Source organism: Ambystoma mexicanum, chromosome 6q, assembly GCF_040938575.1.
Source record: "Ambystoma mexicanum isolate Mex_15411 chromosome 6q, UKY_AmexF1_1, whole genome shotgun sequence".
Taxonomy (NCBI): domain Eukaryota; kingdom Metazoa; phylum Chordata; class Amphibia; order Caudata; family Ambystomatidae; genus Ambystoma; species Ambystoma mexicanum.
The window spans coordinates 1179592690-1179604792 of record NC_090937.1 but is presented as its reverse complement, the minus strand read 5'-3'; the positions used below and the strand labels follow the sequence as shown (position 1 = coordinate 1179604792).

The 12103-nt window shown below is 45.2% G+C and overlaps 1 protein-coding gene across 1 annotated transcript in view; it reads left to right on the top strand.

Annotated features, from left to right (window-relative positions):
• Window positions 1–12103, top strand: part of FAM114A1 (family with sequence similarity 114 member A1) — a 399688-nt gene that overhangs the window by 178537 nt on the left and 209048 nt on the right. Inside the window, exons 7-8 of the mRNA XM_069631803.1 lie at window positions 907–1059; window positions 7993–8116. Coding sequence (XP_069487904.1) covers window positions 907–1059; window positions 7993–8116 — 277 coding nt within the window. The remainder of the gene's footprint in view (window positions 1–906; window positions 1060–7992; window positions 8117–12103) is intronic.

The window sequence follows — 12103 nt, the reverse complement described above, 5'->3', positions numbered from 1 at the left end:
TATGACCATCCACGTGCATGCGCCGCTATCGCACCGACAGAGACTCGAGCGTCCACATACACGAAACGCTACTCCTGGCCTGGCTCACAGAGCTAATTACCCGCAACCTCTGCTTTTTACATCCTCACCCTTATGTGTAGGAAACACGCATAGACCCTCCAGGTATGTGGGGAAGGGTGGGATGCCCGTGTTTCAATTGGCTCCCTCTGGCAGGGACTCTATGTTGTGCTAATTTCAACGGTCCCAACCACGTTTTTCAGGGGGCCCTGGCACTTTGTGTGCCGTCTCCCACTTCATCTGTTTGTTATTGTTGTTGAGGGACTGCCCATTTCTAACTTCCTCACTCCAGGGACGCAGATCCGGGCTCTTTCCATCAAACGACCTTACTTTCAAACTTCTAAGTACGAGAGTAAGTAGCTTGTGAATAAGTAGCTGTTGAATAAGAGACTTGCCACGTGCCTGGAATAGTTCCCAACTTTCCCAGTTCCATGTGGGTGTCTTAGAGCCGGTCCTAGTTTTTGCTTCCAGTTGCATGCTGGGCTTGTAGTTTAGTTTTTTTCCTGCGGTAAGGGGTTGTCCTACAATTCCCAGCATGCAGTTTGAAGAAAAAAGAACAGGACTGGCTGGAAGACGCCTGCATGGAACTGGGAAAGTTGGGAGCTATGGCTTGAACCGGGCGCTGCATGCATAGGATTTATAGCAACATTTTGACATTTGAGAAGCCGAACTGCGTCATGAAAGGGATTCATGAAGGTAGCTGTGTGCATACAGCAAATACAGCAACTGTCCTGAGAGGCGGCTCACGTTGAATCTGTTGTCGGGAGGGGGTTTAATGGTTTAGGCTTCCGAGGTGACGGCGCAGAAGGGGAGGTTCATGCGAGTGTGTTTTCTTTCTCCTGTGCGCAGATGCTGAGAGAAGCCAAGGAGAAGGAGAAGGAGAGGCTGGCCCAGCAGCTCACAGATGACAGGACGGCCCACTACGGCTTGCTCTTCGATGAGTTCCAAGGTCTCTCCCACCTGGAAGCGCTGGAAATCCTTTCCAATGAAAGCGAAACTAAGGTATGAGTGACGCAATGTGCACGCAGTAAAGCCATCTGGAATAATGAAACCCCATCTCCAATCAGGGCTGGACTGGGAACTAAAAGAGGCCCTGGAAATAATTAGTGGGGACCAAAAGAGGCCCTGGAAATAAAGCTCAAAGTGGCCCCATATGATGCATTTTCAGCAAGCCCAATGCTTTTCCTATGAGACATTTTGAAAATAGCACAGAAAAGAGGCCCAGGGTGCAGAGGCCCACCGGGAAATCTCCAGAGTTCCCTATAGGCCAGTCCACCCCTGTCTCCAATTGACACATTTAGTCCCTGCTGATTCTTTCCAATGGGACTGAAACCACATTGAAATAAACCTTGAAACCATGGATAGTGGTGGCCTTTATACCGATGTCCTATAGCCCTTTGATAGGCCTTCACATGTGGCATCCTGTGACCAGAGACGCCCATAATGTGCTTGGTAGGTACTCCCATCACATGGCCGGTCTGCCATCATATACCAGCTATTGCACTTCAACCTTGTACACTGTAAGGCAGGAGTCTGCAACCTTTGTCTAGCCAGTATAGGAATGGTGAGGAATCATGGAAGCCATAATCTACAACATCTATGGAGCAGTAGGTTGTAGCTCTCGGCTATAAGGGCATAATCACCTTTCCCCCTGATTCTGGTAACATTCTCTGATGTGTGTGCCCTTTCAAATTACTATGCACTATTTTGCTTATGGAAGGATACACACATTCTGATTTTATTTTTTATTTTATTGCTTAAAGCGCAGACCTGCCTCCAGAGCAGCAGAGCGCTGTACAGGGTGTGGCTAACCCGGCATTTGGGCTGGTATCTTTTAAGAATAGTTCAGTAATGGGACGTCTGTGAATTGGTATGTGCGTCCATTGGAATTTAGTCCTTAGTCAGGTTTTGTTGAAAGAACAATGTTTGGTCAGATTTGCAAAATTGGAGAATTGTTGGGGCATTCCGAGCTGACACCAGGATTGAGTTCCAGAGGGTGGGTGCATGAAAAGAGAAGGATTGTTTGCAGGTGATTTCTTTGAGGACGAGTTGTGATTCAAGCCGGTTGGTTGATTTGCTGTGTGAGGAGTGTATGCAATCAGATATGTGGGGTTTAGCCACCAGGTATGCTGGTGTGTTATTCGTGACTGCTTTGTAGATGATACATACAGTCTTGAACAGTTTCCTGGCTTGGAGTGTAAGCCAATGTAGTTCACGCAGGACTGGGGTAATTTGATCAAATTTCTGTGCTCCCATAATAAGACGTGCTGCAGCCTGGTGAACTGCTATTAAGGGAGCCAAGTGAGCAGCTGGAAGACCTGTCAGGAGAGCATTTCCCCCATCGATATGCAAGATCACAAGGGCCTGTACTCTTGGCCAGAAGTCTTGCGGCGGGATGAAGGGTTTGATTTTTCAGAAGATAGATATTCGGTAAATTCTGAGCCAGGCTATTTGGGCCTTCTTGGCTAAGTGCTTCTGGAAAGACAGATTTCTGTCGATGATGAAGCCTAAGGATTGAGTCTGAGAGTTGTGGATAAAATCCTTCTAGGTTCATATCATTGAGCCATTGTTGGACAAGTTGTTTTTTAGCAGGTGGACTGATGAGGATGAATTCAGACTTCAATGGGGTTAGTTTGAGGTAGGCCAGGACTGGATGATGGCTAGGTAATTGCGCAGACGAAGGATGTCCTGCGCGCTATTTACGCTCTTGTACAACTCTGTATCATCTGCATATTGGTGGATGGCCATATTGGAATATTTGTGATATGGTTGGTTGATCTTTTGTCCGTTCACTGCCATGTGCATGACAACAGTTGGCAAATGATGACTGGGTCCCTTAATTAAACCAGAATTATAAAGAAAGTCTCAAATGTCTAAAGCCAGTGCAGTGTCATATAAACTGACCTCTCACTGGATTAAAACATTGAATCACAATACACAAAGGTCAGTTATAAAAGGTAAACACGTTGTTATAAGAATACTGCAACCCATACATATCTAATGAAAGCTACAAATCCACTAGAAGGTGCAAAACAAATTTTACCTAAATACACACCCGGGATAGCTTTGTTCCAAAATGCCTGTATTTTTACCTGTAAGAACACTCAAGTGAAGGTTTTGCCTCAATATGCAGGTTTTACTCCATCCCTTTAAGAATACACCCTTGAAGGTATTTCCCCAACATCCCAGCTTTTTCCAGTGTACAAATAAGCAATATATTAAATTAAGCATAGACCTAGCAGATAGACTTCCTTTATCTGCAGTGAATTGAAGTTTTTATTAAGTCCTTGCTTAACTTAATAGTGGGCAAAACTAAAGTTGCACACCGTTTTTTTAGTGTTAAAAGGTATTTGCCTCTTACCATACAAGCTTGACACACTCTTCATCACCAAAACATTCTTTACCTCAGCATCCCCCATGTGTTTGGCATCCTCTTACCACCTCAGCTATTGCATCCAATGTGCTGACTGGCCAAGAGTGCCATTCCCCCTTGCCATTCCTCCTCCTGCCAATCATCTACAGGAGCGATTGGCCGAGCTTCATTACCCTCTCCCCAAGAACAAGCTCATTCAAATCACTCGCCTGCCCGTTTCCTTCATCTCACAAAGAATCCATCACCCTCCACCTCAGCTACAGAACACCACACAGGAGTGACTCTTTCAGGAGTGACTCTTTCATTGACAACATCTTCAACGTACTCTCTTCTGCCAAATTAGCACACACGAATACTGTCTTAATACTGTCTTTGTCATAGATTTCAACGCCCCCAAGCCTCATGCCAACAAGACTGCCACACTCGAAGAGCACTTTACACACTGACCGGATCCATGAACCATAAGAAAATTGTGCTCTCTCCCACGCACAACAAAGGCAACACCCTAGACCTAGTCTTGACATAATCCTCCCTCATCTGCGCAGAGCCTATCCCGCTCAACTGGTCTGACCAAACTGCATCCCACTGTAGCTTACACATTCAACCACGGTCCAGAAAGGTCAAGCAAAATGCTCTCTCACTCAGTGCCGATCATTCAAAACCTTTCGGGTCAATAAACTGAAAGCAAACTTCTCAGACTTCCCTGCCACTGGGGAATGCCTCGGTTCTCCTAAAATTGGTAAACAACTGTGCTTTAAAACTGGTGGCTACGCATGCCACCCTAAAAACCAGCTGCGCTAAGATCGAGCCATCCACCCCTTGGTACACCCCCGAGTTTGCCTCCAACAAAAGCTCAAGCAGAGCCACAGAGAAACGGTGGTGCCGTAACCACTGAGATCTTTCAAACCCCATCAGAGCATCCTATCACAGGGCCAAAGCTCTCTCCGAAATAGTAAAGCATTGTACCAAACCCTGACCCAGAGGTGCCAGCAACTCTGGAAAAATGTGACCGAATCAACATTTTCATCAAAAAAATAGACACAATCTGATAGATCATTGAATCAGCTTCCCCAGCATGGGGCCCCCCTGCACTCCAGCATGCACACTGCCCCTGTGGACTGAATTATCTCCTCTCTCTCTCTCACTCTGGCCTCCTAAATATTCTTTCCTTCTTTAAATCCTACCTCCTACCCTGATGATATCATCTCAACCTTCATCATCAAACAGTTGAGCGGCCCGGCACGCCACGCGCTCCTCAGCATCATTATTGCCGCCTTCACTGATGGGTGATTCCCAGACACCCTCAAGCATAGTTTCATAGGCCCTTTTCTGAAAAAAAACAACCCTACACCCAGATGACCTGGCCAACTACCAGGCCATTAAAAACTCAGCAAAATCTTGGAAAGGGTAGTCTCTACAAAACTACTCACCAGAGTCGAACAACTACACTTCCCAGATGATTATCAGTTGAGGTTTCGCCCCAAATGCAGCATCCAGACAGCCGCCATCCAGGTGACGGATGGTGACCTCCAAATCATGGATAAGGATGACCCATGCCTCCTACTCCACCTTCACCTCTTGGCTACATTCGACATAGTCGAGCACAGAATCTTTCTCTCCCTGCGCGCCGACAGGATGGGATTCTCTGGCACTGTCCTCAACTGTTTTACCTCTTACCTCTCTGGCAGACATTAGGCCGCCCAGATGAACACATTGCATTTTAGCAGTCTCCCACAGAGTCCTACAAGGCACTGTTCTCACACCTATTCTTTTTAAGCTTTACATTGAGCCTCTTTACAATGATGTTCTTGTAAAATCCTTATGAGATGGCATTACACTCACCAGTGACTAAATAGCGTTACCACGCTGTGTTTGAGAGGGTTCCTGGACTTTGTCCCATTAGGACATATGCAGTGGACATATATATATTCTAATATTCTACCACTGATGGATATAGGGAATTCTAAACAGAGGCAAGAGGGATTGTGTAAATCTGTGAATGTTCGAATGTCTTCTTCATCTATCTCTAGTAGTCCAAGGCTGAGGAAGTCATCCATGCCGGTGATTAGAGATGAGACCATAAGAGACTTTGCTATGGACCACAGGAACTTTATCATTACCAACGTTGAGAATCCATGTGGTAAAGAACCGAGCGAGGCTTTAAGGAATAAAGATCTGGCCTGGCTCTCTCAAAGAACTGGGCCAGGAGTAGTTAGAAGTTCAGATCTGAAGATCCTACGACGGATTGAGATTGTCGTTGGTGTTCATCGGGAAGTCAAAACTGTGTTTTGGTGGGATGTGGGGACAGTAACTTGCCCCTCTTTCTTAGTCACTGCAATTACTTGCCCAAGAGCTCTTCGAACTTAAGCCTTATTTGGACCAGGTCCTTGACCTTAAACGTGTGCCTTGGGTTTTGACCGTGATTAAATGCAACTGAACCATTTTGGCCATTTGTTTTATGTTGGTTTCTGTTTTATGTTTTTTTTGATGTTTTAATTTATCATATGCTCTTTTTTTTTCCTTTTTAAGTTTTTGTATTGTACATCGCTCTGATGCCTGTGGGCGTTCAACACTATGTAAATAAATACATTCTCCTTCCCTCTGATCACATTCTGTCCTTCCTCCACTACACCCCCAACACTATGTTAGCATACTTGATGTAGTGAAGGAAAGGAAGAGATTGAAATTGATAGAGATGATTGGAGGGTTGTAGTATAGAGTGAAGGAAGAACAGAGAATGTGAGAAGAAGGTTGGATGATTGAGGAAGGACAGAGATCATATTCGGCCCCTCCTTCCTTCACCCTCCAATCCTCTTCTCCATAATCGGTCTATCTCTGGCAGTGTAGGTGTGCCATACTGAACACGATGGCCAATGTGTGCTTTAAAAAATAAATAAAGGTAAAAATAACAAATGAAGGCTCGGTAAGAGCGCCAGCTCTACCGGAGCCCAGGAGGGGAACCGGGCATGGAGGATGAACACGGTCTGAGTGGGCATTTTAAAGAATTTGGACCAGCCTTAATTGCTCAAGCCCATTTTACTCCCCTGCATCGCGTGGTTACAGTAAAGCAATAATAACATTTGACTGCAGCTCCCTTCAACATAATCAACAGCTCTATTCATTGTGTATTTATATTGTGAATAAACGGTGAATTACATTTAAATATGCAAAGTGGGGGCCGAGTTACCATTACTTGATTGGCTCTGCGTAATGGCACTTCGTGTTTGTGTATGCATTATGTCCGTGTGTGATATTGTATTAGCATGAACGTACATGTTACACATTGACGCCTGTGAAGGAGCATGCCAAATACATGTTGCTATGAAATATCGCGTTTCTATATGTTTTGAAATATTTTGTGTTTTTATTTCACGTTATGGATCATCAAAGGGTTTATTGAAACCCTGTTTTAACAAATGGGTAAAGTCGAAAATCTGCATCTTTTTAATGAATGATGTCATCAATTAATAAATGATACATGATCCGTTTACTATCTAGCTATGCAACCAGTGTGCATTACTTTAAGACGATCCATTAGCTCGACTTAATTAATGTTGGCCTTTTTATATCATTTCCATTCACTCCAGAATTCCAGGGTCAGGGATAATGATGTCTTTTCCACGCTGCAGAGTGATGTGATCCTCAGCCAAAATCTTTAAAAGGCATTACTGTGCCCCATTATAAGCCCACCCATGGCATTTTTAAATGCGCGCCATATGAATATCTTAAATTGAAGCTCGCACATTCAATACATTTAACTTTAGACTTTTCCATTCTTATGCAGAAGAATAAAGAATATGTCAATATGCCGAAAGGCGTACATGGACATATTTCGTTTCTGTTCACTGCTGAATGAGCTCGGTCTCATTTACATAAATTGCCTGACTGCAAGTCCCCAGCCAATGGTTACCAGCCTAAGTCACACTGGATCCAGGAAGCCAGTGGCTGAAAGGCTCTGTGGACCTGTGCTGGACCATTCGACTCGCTTCTATGCAGCTCGAAAATAACATGGCTCTCAACTCAAACGCTTTTGGCGGGTGTCACCCGCCTTGTAAACAGCCACTCACCCGCCAAGGCTCCTGCACGCCTATTCGTTTCAATGGGCCTCTCACCCTCCAAAAATAAAAACGGGTGTTTTCACCCGCCTTTGGGACACAAATGGTTGGGAGCTATGAAAATACTTACGATAAAAAGACACATCCAATCTTGGGAACTGGCGATTATTCAGTGAATGTGGAAGGTTTTAGTAAAACAAAGCCTCACTTCCCAACCAGCCCCCAACATATCTAATAGGGACAGGTTTTCCTTCGACTCAGAGAGAATTAAATTGCTGAGCGGAAATGGCAGCATCGTCAATAAAGATGGCCGCTCGTCACGCTTCAATTTTAATACTGCAGAAGCGTGTTCGGACTGTCTGCGGTTGCACATCTTACATTTAGGGGATGGATAATGCCATGACTGTAATTTCCGTTCGCATGCTGCAGTTTGGGCTGTGTCATTTGATTACATGATACTCTGAGGCATGGTGAATTGAATTAAGCATGAACGGCTTTCAATTTCAGGTTCAATCCTATTTGGCATCACTGGATGGAGAAGCGCTGGAGACTCTGAAAGCTGACCTGGTGGCAATCAAAGAGATCTTCCTGCAGAAGGAGGTAGAAAAGGAAGCCGAGGCAGAAGATACAGGTATAGACCAATCAATCAGCAATCTCGTTCTTTCCCAGAATGCAATGTTATAAGGTCGTTTTTAAGGAACCGCTGCCATTTGTGTGGCCTTGTTGCGAGTGGCTCTGCAAGAAAAGAGAAGGGCTAGGGGTTGTTGGTGGGATAGAGGGGGTGGCGCATGTGAAACCTGTGATGTTCGTGAGGGGAGGCCAGACGTACGCAAGCACCGAGTGCTGGTATGGTTCTGTATAATTTGGCAGAGACACTTGGGCATGTGCTTTATGTGGACGGAAATACCCACGGTCTGAATAATCACAGCGCTGGAGAGCAGATTAGCCACTGGCTTGGGGGGGTGTGATGGAGCTAAAGATGGGATTTTTGACATCTCTTGGTCAAGGCTACTGTGGTTCTGGTAGGTATTAAATGACCATGTGCAAGATGGTCTGTTTGTATATTGTAAGGTGGCAGAGGAGAGATGAGTTGGTCAGTTGGGGAGAAGTGGTTTTCGGTTTAGTGAGAACTTCTGTAATGGAGTCTTATTATTAGACTGCATCATTGAAATACGGTCTCTTTTTGAACCATGGGCGGGCTCTAAGTGTGGTATTCTGGATTCGGAAGCAGCAGTCTTACTGTTCTGGATTCAGTTCTAAGGCAAGCACGGGATATACCGACCTCGCTGTTAGGTAAGATTTTCATATATGTGAATTATCTCCCTGACCTGCGTCAACCCCAGAACATTTTGCTTGGACTAATTATTTTTCCTTATTCCTAGACTTGGTAATAATTTTTCCTTATCCCTAGCTGAAGGGGGATTTTTGTCCGCTCTCACATAGTCTTTTATTCTTTTTATGGCTGACCAACCTTTTTAAGTCTCTCCATAGTCTGTGATTGGAGTTATAGTTCACTATAACTTTTGGGCTTATCCTGGGTTGCCCCTTTGGGCTTCCCTTTGTAATTTCTCTTTAACGTACTTGGGTAAACTACTGTTCCCAAGGGGTAAAGAGAGATTTTCTTCACAGATACATTTGTAAATAGTGAGCCAGCACACGTCACTTTATGTGGAGCACTGGGGAGATGCACTGTATCCCCTTTTCAATTACAAGATCACTTGAATGGCTGGTGGCAGTGAAACAACTTTTATGACTATTAGTCCTTTTTACTCGAAGGCTGTCAAATCAGCCATGGTAATGCACAGGAGGGTCACCATCCTGCTAGAATGGTGGGCTTCTTATTTTTTCGCCATTTCTCATTTGCTTTTTGTTTCAGAAGTTGTTTTCTGCCATTCTAGGTGGCAACGACCTTGATGGAAGTTTTGTCTTCGTCAGGAATTCTTTGTATTCCCTGCGGAGGGAGGCTCCAGAGTGCCTGAGAAGGCAGGAAGCGAGGGAGAAGTCCAACACTCTGCAGCCCTTTGTCTTTCACCTTGCCTGAAAGGAACCGGTTTCCACTGGGGTCTGGCTGTCCTTATTGTACAGCCAGACCGCCCCTTTCTGTAAATTGCAGGGAGAGTTGGCAGAAGTTGTGCTGTAGTTCGGATAAAAACTCTGATCCTGGAGGCTGCTGACAAGTCAACCATTGGAACCAAATCTGAAGAGGAAGATGAAGAAACGATGGCTGTAACCATTTTCAGCAACCGGAGAGCCTGCTGTTTAACCAGAGCCTGATGTAACTCTTCCTTCCAAGCGTCCTGGGTCTCGAATGTGACGACTCCTTCCCAGAGCTGGTGAGATCCACTAGTCTTGAGAAGGCAAGCAAAATAAGTGACCCCTCAATGTGCTGTGACTTTGCTGAGCTGCAAGTGTGCAGTGCATGGTCTTCCGAAGTCTGATTTCGTCCGAAACTTTGATGGCTCCTGCTGGACCTCTAGAGACACGATTCGAATCCCTGAAGTCCCCTCACCAGAGTGCAGGAGAGCGAAGAGAATCCAACCAGTGATATTTGTTCGCCATCTGGCTCCTGTAAAAGGGTGCCAAATCCACAGAGCTGCGAGAAACTGGGAAGAATACTTTGTTGGAAGCCTCCTCTGATGACTGCTGCTGCAAGTTCCCATCCAGTGTCTGTTTAGTTTGTCTCCAGACCAAGAATCCAAGGACCTGGTCTTGTACTGTTGCATCCTGAAGGCATCCACCCAGAAGCTCTGCTTTTCTCCTAAGGTACTGTGTTCCCTTGGGTAATACTTACCTTCATTCTTGTGTGATTCTGTGAGGCTGAGTGGGTGTGGTTGGGGGTTTGCCCATACCACTGGCTCAGGCCTAATGCTGGAAGGCATATAGGAGAGTTCTGTGAAGTCCTTGAACATTTTCAACTTATTTTTAAGTGTCTACTTGTCTGAAGAGATCCTCTGGAACTCTGACCTACCCGCAACTGAACCCTATCCTGCCCTGCCTCCAGCTGGCTCCAAGACCACTGGGCTCCCTCTTCTGCCGGTGTTATGTGATTTTTCTGCATTTTAAAGGGCAAACACAGGCCGCTTTTGTGTGCCCTTCAAAATGCAGAAAAATGACATTTTGAATCACCTCCCCCTCTGGAAGGTGATCACACACCCCACCCTCTCCCAACCTCCCTAGATTGCTATAAAATCAGGGAATTCTTCCCAGAACCCTCTTCCCTTAAATCCACCACCACCCCCTTCCCTGCCCAACACATTCCCCCTCCCCTCCCACACACAGTCATGCAAACACACATTTACACACTCCCCCGTCCCCAATCGCAAACATACACACACAAATTACAAACTAAAAACACTTATCTCATTCCCTTGACTGGCCGCTGCTGTCAGCCCCTGCGCGCACTCATGTGTGGCAGTGGCATGACAGTTTGATTTAGAAAGACCGCTCCCAGCGCTCTTCGCATGGTCTTTCTCAAAAAGAGTCTTTTTTTAATTTCGAGAAATAAAGACATTTTCACTTAATACTCTTCTGCCTCTGAGAAAACTCATGCTATAGACTAGAGAGGGACTTTAAGATAAATCTCCTGTCCTGAAAATATAACAGGTGTAAAAGTACTTACTCGCTAAAGAAGTTAGTGGTGTGCATGGTAGTGCGTTTCGAGGTATCGAGGTGACAGGTCGTTTTAATCCAGTCTGCTTTCCCTGTTGAATGAACACAAAGGCCTGCAGTCCTTCTTTTCACTGCCTATCGACGGATCGAGGATCAGAGCACCGCGCATGCGCGGAGCGCTGTGCAGTGTGCAAGGCAGTGTGTTTCAAGGTGACGGGTCCCTTTCATCCAGCCCACTTTCCCTGTTGGATAAACACGAAGACCTGCAGTCCGTCTTCTTTTCCCTGCCCATCGACGGATCGAGGATAAGACCACTGCGCATGTGTGGAGTGCAAGGCAGTGTGTTTCGTGTTTGATGATTGGAGACTGGAAACTGGAACAAAACGGAGGTCCGTATCACCCCAAGTTGCGGTGAGCCATCAATTTGGTGTATCTTGCATATACTGGAAACACTGCATAATTATACTCAGTAACTTGGATTGAAATATCTTTCTTACTGACCTATCGGGGAGTGTGAGTTCTCATAGCCCTCTTACTGTGGGTATAAATAGGGATTGGGAGTGTGAGTTATTATTACTGTTAGCTCATAGCCCTCTACCCTATACCACAGCCTTGTTCCTCGCAGTACGAGATCTTAGACTATTATGTGTAGAATGTAAGCACTTTTGATTTATATATTGATTGTTTTTTAAATTTTTTTATTCGTTTTTATTTGATTTTAAGTCAAACAGGATACAGCATTTCCATCAGAAATAAACAAACATCAAAAACAGAGAAGAAAAAGATGGTATTGTCACCAAGCAAAAATAAGACAATCCGATTGTAGATTTCAGTGTTGCTTTCGTGAACTGCCCATTCACATGTAACTTTCATTTAAAATAGTAATGGTTGTCAACAGTAATCCCTGTTTTCCCTTCCCTCCCTCCCCTCCCCCCACCCTACAGGATTCCATCTACCGCCACCAAGGAGTGTGCTTTCTGTTGCATGGTGAGTTGAATATTAGATGTAA